Source organism: Balaenoptera acutorostrata, chromosome 11 (genome assembly GCF_949987535.1).
Source record: "Balaenoptera acutorostrata chromosome 11, mBalAcu1.1, whole genome shotgun sequence".
NCBI lineage: Eukaryota > Metazoa > Chordata > Mammalia > Artiodactyla > Balaenopteridae > Balaenoptera > Balaenoptera acutorostrata.
This window is the reverse complement of record NC_080074.1, coordinates 65,975,025-65,989,639: the sequence shown is the minus strand read 5'-3', so window position 1 is coordinate 65,989,639 and position 14,615 is coordinate 65,975,025. Positions and strand designations below refer to the sequence as shown.

The window sequence follows — 14,615 nt, the reverse complement described above, 5'->3', positions numbered from 1 at the left end:
AGGGAAGGGGGGTCGTGGGTAAGTGCCAACCCTGCCGGGCTCTGCCGTCAGGCTCCGGCTCTGCCAGAACGCCGGGGCTCCGCCTTAAGTGGCCCCTGGCCCCGCCCCCCGCCCTTCTCCCAGGACCGTCCCGCCCCCTACCACCGGGGCGGGGGCTCTAGTCGGCCACCGCTGGTCCACTTCGTTTCCACCACCCTGGAAACCAGGCAGGCACCTGCCTAGGAAATTCTAACAGCTGTACAGTCCTTGGCTGCCTGGATAAGCATCCCTCTACCTCTAAGCCTATGTGTGGCACCAAACCACCCTCCTCTGATACTCGAATTGGATCTTTGCTCTCCCCAAGCCTACCTTAGCAGGCCATGTCCCCCGCTATCACCTAGGAGCTATGGGATCCAATTTCTGCCCAAGGCCAGCCAAGCCCTTTGGGCACACAACCAGAGCCTCCCTTCTGTGGTCCTCCCCCAACCTCCCCCACTTCCATCTCTCCTCCTTAGCAGTAACCAAGACTGGAAGGGCTGGATACCAGGGTACCATTTTCCCTGGTAGCTTTGCAGTCTTCTGCTGGGAGCTTCCCCAGAATCAGGAACAGAGCTTCATAGCTATAGTCTGGTTTAGGACTTCAAACTTTTGTCCCCTCTCTTATCCTTGCCAAACACCCAACTTGTGGATTGGAAACTGCTGGAGGGCAGTGGGTACTTAAAGTCATAGTCTCTTAACAGGCTAATGATCTCTTCCCTTTACCCTCCATCTAGTCACCTCTTTATCTTTCTCCTTCTCTGCACCCCCTGGAGCCATTCAGGTCTCATCTCAGAGGCTTTGAGCCTGCAACAACACTTCACCCATTAATCTACTATCATTTAGAAATCTTTCTCTAAGAAACCTTCCCTGATGTCCTGACACTGGACCTCTCTGTTTCCTTGAGAACCAGTAATTAACTGCCATCCATTGCGGTATGGTATTAAAATTATGTCACCCTTACTACACAAAGCAGTTCTTAAGCACAAACTTAAACACAATCTTAGCTGAGCACCTGGCCTATAGCAGGGTGCTCAGCCAGTATTTGTGGCAACTACACTCTTTTTTTTTCTTTGTATTCCATACTCACTCCTCACTCAGCTCCATGGCTAGCATGCACAGGAACTTTGTGTACATTAGAAAAAAGCAGCCCTTCCTCAAGCCACCTGATTGCCATTTGCAAGAAAAGTCATAGTAACTATACATACAGTGACTGTGAGGTGAATGGTGCCCCTAGAAGTTGTGCAATGTACAATCTACATAACCATGAGCAGAAACTTTGCCTCTACCCCCAACATAGCAGTGGGGCTTGCAGAGTATTCAAGGCACTGATAGCCTCGGGAAAGATGCAGTTAGGTTCTTCTCTGAGAATCATAAACCCTTGTCAGGCAGTCACTTCTTTTACTCTACATCCAATAGGCAGGTCAAGGAGGAAAGGGCTGGTGTAGGGGGGAAGGGGATATTATATAGGGGGATGTTATCCCATTCCTACACTGATGCCCACCTACCCCCAATAACCAAGGCACAGAAATAAGGCCTGGGCATAGGGAAAAGTCAGGTGACCAGCCAGCTTTAAGGAAGGCTAAGGGAGGAGGAGCTTCCCACTGCCTAATTGTATGGTCTAACACCAGACCCAAGTCCCCAAAGGTCACTGAGGATGTGGATGGAGGGGAAGGGAAAGGATGGTTGGAAGGACCCCTCTGTTTCTCTCTGTAGACTCAGGACTGGTGGGAGCAAAGCTGTTCAAACAGACACAGAGACAGACCCTTTAAAAAACCAAAGCAAACCCTGGGATCAACTTTATTGCTGATGGTTGTGGTCTCTTCCTCCCTATGCCCCCATCTCTCCAGTGGTCCATAGCTCTTCCAGGATAGCACAGGGCTTAGGCTCTGCTGGGCCAGAGGCAAGGGAGACAATCTGCCTCCCAAGTCTGCCCCCAGCTCAGTCCCTCCCCTGCCCCCACCCCACCCTATTGCACATCAAATCATGTAAACATGGCTATGGGCATGGCCCGGAACAGCAGTGAGGCAGATTGACGTGTAAACGAATTTGGGACCAGGAGCCAGGCCCAGTCACCCAGCCCCACCTCACGCTGGGGCCCACAGTTAAATCTGGAAAAGCAGGGGGGCCTGGTCCCAAACTCTGGCTCAGATGATGCAACAGTGCAGACAGCTCAGCTCCCCTATTCCACCCACCCTCTCAGATTCCAGGTCCTGAGGTCCACCCACCCCTGGGCACCCCTCCAGGCCTGGGCAGCAGATGGCAGTGTCCAGTTTTCTCCCTCCCACCCCCAGCTGGAGGTCACTGGTGCTGGGTCTTCCTAGATGCCCTGGGGAAACCGGAGACCGGCAACGGCAGTCTGTCCAGCCCTGCGGAAGAGGCAGGGTGGGCTGTCAAAAGCGGGGTATAGGTTCAGTCCTCAGGGATAAGACAACCAAGCCACAGAATGGGTGGATGAGGTATGCTGCAAACAAAGCAGACAGCATGCCATCTCCCCTGTTGGGATGACCACTGTTCCAGAGGGCTCCACCCCACAACCACCCTACCAGCCTCACCCCCACTCCCTCTCACCAAAGGCCCGGATCAGCTCTGCCCGCACAGCTGCGGTGAAGGTTTTCACCAAACAGAGAGTGGTGAGGCTCGCGAAGGCTGCGTTGTAGAGGAACACGATGTAGAAATTGCCCAGCCAGTTGAAGCGTCCAAAGTCACCCAGAAGGTCCAAACGAGTGAGCCCTGAAGTACAAAGGCCAGGATGGGACGTAGGCTCCCCAACCCTTCCCTGGCTCAGAGCCCAGCTTTCTGCTGCCTCCTGGTGGCCACATCTCAACACTGCAACTGATAGGTTGGCTTCTATTCATTAGTTATTCCTGTCTCCCAAGCTCTGTCTCAGGGACAGTTCAGGGCTGTTGAAGAAAGTGTCAGCAGCTAGGCTTGCTTTAACTTCCCTTCCAGAGTTTGGCATCTTCTCCTCCCATGGGGGGGTCCCTTCTGGCTCCAGGAGTCCTGAGGAGCATGCTGGGCCTGCTACTTGTTCCTGGGCCAGGAGCCAACAAGCAGGTCACCAAATGTTTTTTTCAGTAGACAGAGCAGTGCGGAGGCTAAGAGCTCTGACTCTGATCATGGCTGCTTTGGTTCATATCCGAACTCCACCCTATCTAACTGTGTGATCTGGGGCAAACTCCTTAAACATCTGTGCCTCAGTTTCTTCAACTATAAAGTAGAGAAAATAATGGGACTGTGAGAATTAAATGAGACAACACACATAAAGCACTATATGTGCCAGGCACTATTCCAACACTTACCGAGCCCCTAACAATAATAATATAATCATCATAAATTTAAATTCTGGAGCCCTGCCACCCCCACTTAAAAAATATTCCTACCAGCATCCAACCTAAAGGAACTAACTGGTGGACCCAGAGGCCAAGTTTCCTAAATCGCCATGGCATAAGTACAAATGGTAGAGTAGAGAGAATATGAACTTAAGAATCAAATAGAACTGATTTAAATACTAAATCATGTACAGTATATGGATGATGATGGCAGGGAGGTGGGGAACCTATGCAACTCCCCTACTACCTTGGGTGAACCAGTTACACTTTTGAACATTTTCACCAGGTAATGCTAGATCATAGCTAAAGATGGGAGAAGAATTGAGCATGTTATTTGATGCCCAGCGTGTAGAAAAAGCACTGGACTGGGGTTCAGGAGACAGAGGTTCTAGCCTGACTTGGCTTTGCTTCAAACTAGCTGTATAACTCTGGGTAAATCAATTAGCTTTTCTGTTTCTCATTTTTTTTTCTTTTTTTATTTTAATCTTAGTTTGGCCACGCAGTGCGGCAAGCCAGGATCTTACTTCCCTGACCAGGGATGGAACCCACACCCCCTGAAGTGGAAGTGCGGAGTCTTAACCGCTGGACCACCGGTAAAGTCCCTGTTTTTTGTGTTTTAAATGAGAATGTTGGGACTTCCCTGTCGGTGCAGCAGCGGTTAAGACTCCGTGCTTCCACTGCAGGGGGCGAGGGTTGATCCCTCATGCCACAGAAAAAGAAAGAACTGTTTATCAGATGATCCACTGCAAAAGAAGATTTGGGGGAAAGTGGTGCTTCTCCACCAAAAAAAAAATGGAAGTAAGTAGGGGAGGCTGTAGCAAATGGAAAAAGTGTGAGCTTTGAACCCACACTACTCTGAAGCTCAGCATAGCATTTTATAGAACCTCTGTTTCTCCATCTGTATAATGGAGATAACCCTTCCTCATAGGTTTGTTGTGGGAATTAGAGAGAGCATGAATATAAAGTGTCTGCTTAGTACCAGTAGGTACTCAAAAAAAGCCAATTCTCTTACCTCCTTTTGCTACTTACCCAGGGTTCGAGAGAAGACAGGAAGTGCTGAGCTTAGGACCAGGAGACAGACACAGTTCCCAATTATCTGAGTGGGAGTAAGGAAAGGGCAGGTCAGGGTAGCAGAGCTGCCAGCACCTAGTGCCCAGGCACGCCCCCCAGGCCAGTTACCTGCGTCATGGCTGTGTCATGCCATCTGGGCCGCAGTCCCCAGAAGAGTGGAGAGCTGTAGAATCCCACGACCGAGGAAACCATCAGGTAACTGTCACTGGGTTAGGGAAGAACTGGTCTGCTCCCAAGGATTAATGCCTCATCTCAAAGGGAACAGACCTCTCTCCCCCAGCGCTCCTTTCAAATCAAGTCTTTTCCTTCTTTCTGAACCCCGGGGTAGCCAAGTCTTGCCCCCTTCCCTATCACTCCCACTATAGCTCTGCCCAGCAACCCAGAGGAGACAGGTTTGGTGAAGAGAGGCAAAGGTGGGTTTCCAGAAAGATACAAGATGAGTACGACCTGAACGACGGCACCAAAGGAGCCCAGCTTGGAGAAGGAGACCTGGCCCAGGGAGGCACCCTGAGAGATGAAGCAGTGTCACTGTGCAGCACGCCCCACCATCATCAATGCCACCTGCACCCAGCCTACCCTCTGGCCTCAGCTTCTGCCCCCTCACCCGGCTTTCTTAGGCCCTCCCCAAAAGATACGGTGAGAGGGCAGCCCAGTACCTGCATGCCCCGGGGCATGGCAGCCTCATCGATGAGCAGCTCCAGGATGTGGATGGCCACAGTGAGCACAGACAGACCCTGTGTGAGGCAAGGTCATGGACTCCCATCCCTGTCCCAGCCCACGGTTGTATCCAGAGTTGAATGTTCAGAGCAGACACTCTGGTCCAACATTTTCAGTTTCCAGTTAGCTGTGTGGGACCTCCTGAAGGCTGATGCTAGCAACAGAGCACCTTTGAGGGTATTATAAGATGCACCCTCTCCAGATGGAAGGATTGCAAAAAGGCCAAATAGAAAAATATACCTCTTCCTCCAGACAAATAAGACTTACTCCCAAGTCCAGGATGTAGCAAATGGGGGGATGGACTGGATTTCGACCCTTATTTTCACCCCAGAGCAAACCTGCATAACTGCTTAGGCCCTGCGTGGCCTTGGGCAAACTCCTTAACTTCTCAGTTTCGTCATCTACAAAATGGGAACTGATGTGCTCAGCACAAGGCGGGACACAAAGTAGATACTCGTTGAGAGACAACTACTATTACTGATGATAACCAGGTCCTTGCATCTCCTCCCTGCTCCCTGAGAAGGCCTAAGGTACTCAAGGGCCTACTACCTCCCACCCCCACCAAGGCTGGTATCCGTACCGTCAGTACCAGCAAGCACAGCATGGCCAGCGGGTAGCCCAGGTTCCGCTGCCAGGCTGAAGCCTTCCGCCGCTTCTCTGTGCAGGGATGGGAAGCAGTTAGCAAGGGCCTAGAATGAGGCGCTATTCTCCTTGGGGAAAGCAGGCATCCCAGTGCCTACCAACCCACATACCCAGCAGGACCCTCTGTGTCTGCAGAGCTAGGACCTGTCTGTGCAGCAGTTCCATGTCCAAGGGCAGCCAGCAGGAAGTGGGATCTGAGGGCAGAGAAGACAGTGCTGGCCCAAGTCCTGCACAGGCCCTGCCCAAGCCACGCTCACCATCCCAACTGGGAAGAGCTGCGTCTCACTGCAAATCCTGCGGGTCAAAGCTGCCTCCTCAAAGGCTGAGCAGTGCAGCTGCTCCTCCAGGTCCTCCAGCAGCTGTGAGGGGCGGGGGGAAGGGAGGGATGGACTGTCAGAGGCTCCCTGATCCCAAAGGCCCCAGGAGAACCCTGCTCATCTCAGGGCTCCTTTGTCCTATTCCTTCCCCTACCCTCAGTCACCACCCTGTGGCCAGCAACTTTATCCAGTCCCCCACAACTGCCTTGTGTTCTGCTTTGTATGTCTGGTGACCAGCTCCAGGTGATGAGGGTCAAGGATACAGGAGCCAGCAAAGGCTGTGGCCCTCTGCAAGATGTGCACTGCACAACTGTAGGGTTGCTTCATTGTTTGGCTCCAGCTTTGCAGGAAGCCCGCCCTGCAGGATCAAAGGACAAGGAGCACTACATACCCGGGGCTTGACCAGCAGCTTCCCAGTGACCGAGAACATGCGGGCGAGACCTAGCGGAGTGCACACTGTGGGGACAGGAGCCAGTCACCTGCCAGACCCTTCTCTCTACTGCTTCCCCTACCCACCCTTCCATTCCGTCTTCCACCCTGGTTGCTCTGGCCTGAGGACCTTACCCATTCCCTCCCTGGTCCTGAACACTCACCCAGGAGCAGCAGGACCCCGAGGAAGGAGATGCAGGAGTAGAGGTAGGGGAGGTAGTACTCCCAGAAGTCTAAGGGTAAAAAAAGTACGTCAGCCCATCTCTCTCCTCCTGCTTACTGGGGGATGACAGGCCTCAGAGTCTAGGCAAAGGCACAAGACAAAAGCCTATAGGGGTTAGGAAAGTAATGTAAATGAGGAAAGCTGGCCAGCAGAAGAGGGAGTGGCAGAGACCATAGCAAACTGGAGATCCTAAGCCCTATCTAAAGGGCACAACCACTATTTGGCCCAAGTCACTGGGGCCTAGTGTGGCCAGATCCTCAACCTTGTCAAGCAAAGCCAGAAACCTGGATATTAATGTCAAATCTCCCCGTTTCAATGGACTCACATTTTTTAAAATCATTGCCTGGGCCCAACGGAACACTTGTACAGGTTGGATTTGGCCTGAAATCCATCAGTTTGAAACTTCAGTCTCAGGGAGAAGGTCCCAAACCTCTCCACTTTAGAGGGATACAGTTGGTCCAGGCAAGGGAACATCAGCCAGCTGAAGAGTCACCCAGCCTGGAGGGTGGGGAGGAAGCTGGCCTTCTCACCATAGAGGGACTCCCTGCTGGCCTTATTGTTGTCCACGATGGCTGACGCCACCCACACCATTCCCAGCACCAGCAGAGTGAGAAGCATCAGCATCACCACTGTCTCGTAGACCCGGGCCAGGACACCCTACAGGAGGAGGCAGTAGGTGGGGGGGGGGGCAGTGTGGGGAAGGAAGGAGACGGCAGAGATGGCAGCTTGGCTGGGGAACCAGAGAGGACCGGATTCAGGAGGCAGGGGAGGGCGTTTCCCTCTTATTCTCCTAAGTCACTCTGTCCTCCTACCCTACAGTCCGGGATCATTCCCTCTACTGGATATTCTTCATTTGCAATCCCCCTCCCCAGATCCCTTCTCCATCCTTGTCTTGCCCTGGGAGGCTGACCCCGAGGTCTGTGTCACATAAGCTCTTTGCCCTCTGGTTTCCTGTTCACCTTGCCCAATGGGAAGGGCTGGCAGGAGAGTGGAAGGTAGGAAGAGAAAGAGTCCAGGGTATTTTTTTGTGTTTCCTCCCACCTTGGGCACCTTTGACACTAGCTCCTCTCCTGGGTGGCCACACTTCCCCAGCTTCCACTATCAGTGGGTTCCAGAAATTATTTCTTCCTTTGGCTTAGGGGTGGTAATGACTTCCTGTTGTCAATAGCGCCTCAAGCTCCTTAATGCTGATTAAACCTCTGCAAATAGTCTCTTCATTAAAATCTCTTCAGTTGAACCATCTCAGTGGACTTCTGTCTCCTGTCTGCACAGATTGATTGATACATTCCCCCACTCACCTTTTTGGAGCCAGCGAAGCCCTCAGACTCAGTGAAGAAATATGCAAAGGGCATGAGGAAGATGAGGGACAAGTTGGAGAAGAGGAAAACGAGGTTCCAGAGGCCTAGAGCAAAAAAGGAGAAGCAGAGATGTCATTAAGGGGGGACCCCAACCCACTGGGGACTGACCATGTGGCAGGGAAGGCGGGAGGGATGGGGTGCTCTATGACTGATTAGCGCCGGGCTGTCTGTGTCTGCCCTACCCTATCTGCTCCCCATCCCCACCCTCAGCTGCAACCAGGATCGATGTACCATGGATGAGGGAGCCGTTGAGCCACTGGATGTAGTAGTTCCGAGGCAGTGAGAGCAGCACCTCGTTGCTGATGATGGAGAAGGGCAGGAGCAGGACAGCACCCAGGGCGACTGCCAGGGTGAAGGTGCACAGCTCGAGCCTGGGCAGAGAAGGGGTAGTGCCTCTGATTAGCTCAGACACTCACTTCCCTGGGCCCAAGAAGCCCCATTCGTCCCCACAAGCACTTGTGACTTCTCCTAGAACCAGCTGTAGCAGTGACAGACCTAGGGAAAGAGCTGTCTAGCTGGGGCTCTACCCACTGCCTCCCCACCCTAGCCCTTACCTCCAGGAAAGCCTTGGCATGTGGGATGGGAACACCTCAGGCATTTATGGGAAACTGGTCACCTGCCATGTCACTTGCCCAGACTGCCCCCAGGAATGTGGTCCTCCCGCACTTGCCTATAGGGTGTGCCAGGCATGATGCCAAGTTAAGGGGCCTGACTTCTCTGCTCAACTCAGGGAAGTGGATTTCTGAGCTTGCCTTCTTCAGCCTGGACAGAGCAGGGTCACCCCATATGGCTATGCCCTATGTGAAGGTACTAAGGTAAAGGGGGGGACAAGGGGAGTTGAAACCCAGCTCCATAGCCAAGGCCTGTGCCCTGGGCTGCATCAGCTGAAAAGAAGGGACAATTATCTAGTTGGTCCATGGGAGGTGAGGGCGGGGGTTGCCTTTTAATCTGTTGTCTGTTGAATCAGAGGGGTCATCTCTATATTTTTCTCTTTAGGTGCTAGTGAATAATAACAGCCTAGAGTAAGGGCCATCCTCTCAGAACTCAGCATGCCCCGCCTTTGAGGGTTCCACCTTCCCATCCCCTGCCGTTTTTATCAGTCTGTATCCCCACCCCACTCCCTCTCCAGTGGCTGCTGGGAAGTGAAGCCAAGCTGGAGCCACTTCTGGTGACTCAGGCCCGCAGAAGAGGCTTCAGAGTTCCTGGCCAAGAGGCTGCTTGAAGCTCCCGGCCTAACCAGGGAGACAGGAACAGCAGCTTTTCTAAGCATCCCCAGGATAGCGTAAAGCCAGAAGAAGCCAGAAATGGGGCGGAAGCAGAAACTCTCTCTTCTGACACCTTACTCTCCCCCAGCTCCAGGGGCCTCACTAGATCCCAGCTTCTAAAGGCTACTAGTGCCAGGTGCTGAGGCAACGACACTTACGCAATCTTGTTGACTGTAGCATCTTCATCATCCGCTACAAAAGACAGAGGCATGGGGAAGAGGCAGGCCATCAGTGTGCAGCTCTGGGAGCCATCTGTGTTGCAGTGTGCTCTCCTGCTCCCTCCTGCCTCCTGAAAGAAGGGCCTGGGCCCACTGAGGCAGAGCTGGACAGGAGGCCCTAGGAGAGCTCATACTATGAACCCCACAACCTATTCTCTGGCCAGGGTGGCAGCTTAAAAATCAGTGGTCCCAGGTGGAGAGAGTATGGACCAGAAATTCCCCCACTTCCCTCCTTCCCCAGCTCTCCTCCATCATAGGTTCCTCTCTGTAAGCCGCAAATACAATGAATGACTGGTCTGTGAGGTTAGTTACATCAGTGGCTAGGTATAGCAAAGGGAAATGGCAGTGGTGGGGGCAGGGGGGGAGGGGAGAATCATGGAGAAATTCCCCCGGGAAATCACACTGAGGACTAGCTGCCTTCTTGGCTGAGGGCGCATAAAGCCGTCTGGAGGGGAGGAAAGGTTCAGGCCAGGACAGGAAGATCTGGATGGGCTGGAGCTAGGAACTGGGGTAAGTGTGTCCCTCTCCTTAACCACACAATGCCTACAGAAAACTTTAATCTGAACGCTCTACCAAGAGAAAGGTCACCATCACCAGGTCCTGGGGCCCCAGTGGTCAGGGAGGTCTCTGGTCCTGGGTATAGGAGCACTAGGAGAGGAGATGACAGAGCTTCTGCCCATGATAACATTCACCCTGCAGTGGCCTGCTTTAGGTTCACAGAGAGCTTTCACATTAGCCATCATATTTGGTCTACACAATGACAGTGGACTGGGTAGAGACTGTTAGGCTCATTTTGTAGAGGATGAAACTGAGGGTCATAAGAGTTACATTACTTGCCCTGTGGCTCTGTTAGTTGAGGGACTTCCATCTAGACTTTCCACTCTACCACCTTGTCTCTGCCTGTGGAGCGGGGGAGGCAGAAGAGGCAGAGGCTCTAGAAGAGCCACCTCTCCTTTCCCAGCAGGCACCATAGGCCTCTTCCCGTGAGGCTGGTGCCATGGCAACGGGAACACTGGCAGAGGGCAGGCAGAAGGGAGGGAAGTCACAGGTACCTGTGGTGAACTCAGCAGGCTTCTTGAAGTGGGTCAGGGCGATGTGGCAGAGGATGTAGAGTGTCGCAAACAGAAGTGTTGAAATCTGTGGCAGAGTGCGAGAGAGATGAGGAGCTCTAAGCCCCACACGTTTCACAGCCCCAGTGGCCTCTCTCTTCCACAGGGACACTTTCCCAAAACTAGGCTCCATACTTCCAGGGGTTCCATCTTTCTCCCCAGTACTTCCTTCTATTCAAGGCCTCAGGGGCCTATAAGAAGCATCAGACAGGGGCTGTCCCATGCACTTGGGAAAACAGCACCATGCCCAGCTCTACAAGGGTTTTTTCCTAGGAAAAAAATAGTTCCAACTGAACCCGGGTTGGTAAATTGTCAGAGAAGACTCCTAGAGATGCACATATCCACACACCTGAAACAGGCCACAGAACCAGAGGGAATTTACTCCTAGCACATTATTGGAAAAGGAAGCAGGTTTGAGGGGAAGAAGGGGATGTCTGCATTGTCCTGGTGCTCCACCCCCCTCTTCCTCCACTCCCACCTTGATCCAAGCTCTAGGAGAAAATAAGTAGGAATCATGTTCCTAGTCCAACTCAGAGCTTCTACTCTGTTTATTCAGGGGCCCTGAAGGATCAGGTCTGCTCTGGGCCAGACTAGAGCCTCTTTGATGCCCTGTCCTTAATAGTAGGTTTTTTTAAAAAAATTATTTGATTTATTTATTTTTGGCTGTATTGGGCCTTCGTTTCTGTGCAAGGGCTTTCTCTAGTTGCGACAAGCGGGGGCCACTCTTCATCGCGGTGCGAGGGCCTCTCACTATCGCGGCCTCTCTTGTTGTGGAGCACAGGTTCCAGACGCGCAGGCTCAGTAGTTGTGGCTCATGGGCCTAGTTTCTCTGTGGCATGTGGGATCTTCCCAGACCAGGGCTCGAACCCGTGTCCCCTGCATCGGCAGGCAGATTCTCAACCACTGCGCCACCAGGGAAGCCCAATAGTAGGTTTTAATTGGGGCCCCACATCTATAAAGTTTCTAGAGCTGGCATCAGCCCCTTTAAAAGCTATCAATCCCTGGTCCCTACCTAAGGTGATTTCCAACTGCAGGGTAGGCCTCAAAGGGTCTGTCCCATGCCCCTGGGTGACTAGTCCTCCAATGGACAGTTATGGCAGGACTTGGCCAGGTTATTCTACACATGCATGCATCCCTACTCTACCGCAAGTAAGCTGCTGTTGCCCAGGGGAGGAGCCACTGGACAGCTTGGCTCCACAACCAGGGCCAGAGAATCTTGAGATTTTATTGTGTTTGAAGTAGGCAGGATCAGGGACTTCCCTGGTGGCGCAGTGGTTAAGAATCCGCCTGCCAATGCAGGAGACACGAGTTTGAGCCCTGCTCCGGGAAGATCCCACATGCCACAGAGCAACTAAGCCTGTGCACCACAACTACTGAGCCTGCACTCTAGAGTCTGGGAGCCACAACTACTGAGCCCACATGCCACAACTACTGAAGCCCGCGCATCTAGAGCCCGTGCTCCGCAACAAAAGCAGCCACCACAATGAGAAGCCCGCGCACCGCAACAAAGAGTAGCCCCTGCTCGCCGCAACTAGAGAAAGCCCGCACACAGCAACAAAGACCCAACGGAGCCAAAAATAAATATATTAAAAAAAAAAAAAAAAGAAGGCAGAATCAGTCTCATAGGTGCTCCAGTCCCCAAGAGGAGCTGACCCTACAGGGAATCTGCACACAGCTATCTATGCAAAGAGAGAAGCCATAGACCCCAGAAGAACCAAGGGTCCAGGACAAAACTGTAGCTTTTAATATCAGGGAAGTAGGGTAGAATGAGCCACTCAGATTGTAACTGCAAGATTTTTACTGCCTAGTGCTCTGCCCTGGGCTTGCTTAATAAGCAGGAAGGTGGGAGGGCTCAAAAGGTCAGACTGGAGTTCCACGCAGTTCCATGCAGTTCCAGCAGAGCCTAGGTCATTTTCTAGAGCAGGGGATTGGAGCCAGGTGGGGGAGGTACTAGAAGCCTTCAGGCTGCCCTTGGCCAGCACTGATGTCCTCAACTAATGGGACTAAAGGATGGGGAGACAGCCAGGAGGCTGCTTCTCTGTCCAAGGTCTCATCCCTCCCTGTTCTCTAGGAATGTGGGTCTCTGGCTCTACACTGTCTCAAGGCCTGGGTGTGCCTCCATGATATGCCCAACCCTGCCATGTGGAGCTCTCCACTAAGAAACACACAAGGAAAGCTTCCTGAAAGCAGATCTGGAGTTCTACACATGGACAGATATATTCCCTACTTTTCAGTCCTCACAGATAAGGGCAGACCTAGTTATGCCGTGGCTCGCTTTAGCCCTCCTCCAATCTGAGGCTGCCCAGGGCAGACTAGAGCCAAGTCTGAGAAAAATGAAGGATGACCCCATCAGTGTGTTCTCCACTCACTAACTTCTATTCTTCTAAACCTTTCCCTTTCCCTTTAGTATTTGGGGGTGAGGGCTACCCTGGGGAGCTCCAAGGGAGGAGACAGAGGAGAAAGGAGAGAGATGAGAGTTCAGAGCAGGCCTGAGAAAGATGCAATCCCCTAAACTCCACTGGGTGCCCCTGGCCCAGAAGCGAGGAGTCCCTTGCTGTGTGGCAGTTTCAGCTGTTACTCTAGGTGGCAGTGAGGCTGAAAGGAAAGCAGCCAGGTGCCCTCTGTAGCACCAGGGAAAACCACTCACAGGAAATCCCTGAATGGCTAGGAAGCTAGGAAACTCGGCTTGCAGGATTTCTAACAAACACCAATAAGGGGGAGGAAAAGAAGGGGAAACTTTAGTTGTTCTCCATCTCTACACAGTAGAATCCACCTCAGCAAGAGTACTTTCTTCTAAAGTGGGAAACCCACCAAAGTCCACTGTTCGTCTCCCCTTCATCAAACATTATGTGGGTTTGAGGAGTAAGTGCAAATAAGCCTTCCCCCAGCCAAACTCATCCCTCTCCGACCATCTGACTAAAACCGGCAGGCTCACCAGACTCCCAGACACACGAAGACCTGCTACTCCGATCACGGGTTGGGGTGGGGGACAGGAGGGGGGAGGGGCGTGTAGAGTGGGAAGAACGGAAACCGATCGGCTTTGTTTATCGCGCAGCTACCCAGCTGACCCGACCTAAGGATTCGCCAGCCCGAGCACTGGTCGGACCAGGGCCCTTCGTCCTTCGCCCCTGGACCAAGCAGGATCTGCCGGCGCTCTGAGCCCAGGTGGTCTCACTCCGACCCGGACTCTCCCTCTCCCGCGACTCCCGTTCCCCACTTGGTCCTACCCTTCCTGCCCGGGTCCCGCACTCACAATGCACTCGCGGACCCTCTCGTGGAATAGCTGCTCTCGCACGGATAGCACTTCGTAGTCAGCTGCTTCCATACTCTGCTCAGCATGACTGGGGCGGGGGTGTCTCCGGGCCCGGGGAGGACCAGCGGGGATGAAACCGCCGCCGCCAAGCACCCGGACCCAGCGAAGGAGCCTTTTCTTGCAGCCTGTGACGGAGACTCTGGGTAATCTGGGGCTCAGATTCTGCCGTCTGGACGCCCTTCCTTAAAGGGGCAGGCACCCGCGGGCCTCGTTTTAAAGGGCCCCGGCCCCCCGCTGCTCCCTCCCCTTTAAGGTCAGGCTTCCGTAGAGTTTCAACGCAGACACCCGCCGATAGGCACGCTAAGAGGAAGCGCAAGTCCCGGTTCTATTTTACTAGAGGCAGAGTGACAACACAACGGATGGACGGGATCATTCCAGGGAGCGGAACTCATTGGCTCCTACGGAGCTGCCGCTCTTCACTAGAGGAATGCTGATAGGCTCGCCCCGTGGAAAGAGGCGGGATCTTTGGGGCTTACCGGTGCTCTCTAAAACTAAGCAACTGACTTTTTCACCTCCCGTAGTTGATAAGCAACGAGTGTGACCTTGGTTAAATAAGCCATTTGGATCAGGCCATCCAGGTGGGATGTGAGAGCACCATAGGGTTCC

At 53.1% G+C, this 14,615-nt stretch overlaps 1 protein-coding gene across 5 annotated transcripts; it reads right to left on the bottom strand.

The window, feature by feature from the left end:
- Positions 1-1,782: 1,782 nt before the first annotated feature.
- LMBR1L (limb development membrane protein 1 like) lies at positions 1,783-14,267 on the bottom strand. 5 transcript variants are annotated; one of them, XM_028165859.2, is made up of 17 exons: positions 13,950-14,262; positions 10,640-10,724; positions 9,528-9,561; positions 8,336-8,475; positions 8,045-8,148; positions 7,277-7,403; positions 6,688-6,756; positions 6,486-6,550; positions 6,064-6,136; positions 5,888-5,971; positions 5,716-5,792; positions 5,075-5,152; positions 4,852-4,925; positions 4,527-4,617; positions 4,377-4,443; positions 2,587-2,748; positions 1,783-2,374 (listed from the first exon to the last, which is right to left on the bottom strand). In XM_028165859.2, exons 1-17 carry the CDS (start codon positions 14,019-14,021, stop codon positions 2,163-2,165), a joined length of 1,614 nt encoding a protein of 537 aa, XP_028021660.1. In that variant the 5' UTR covers positions 14,022-14,262; the 3' UTR covers positions 1,783-2,162. The 5 variants fall into 5 exon arrangements, with proteins under 5 accessions (XP_028021660.1, XP_028021661.1, XP_007179356.1 ...); XM_007179294.3 differs by having other exon boundaries at positions 2,178-2,384; positions 13,950-14,258; XM_057557347.1 differs by having other exon boundaries at positions 2,368-2,479.
- Between the last annotated feature and the right edge of the window lie 348 nt (positions 14,268-14,615).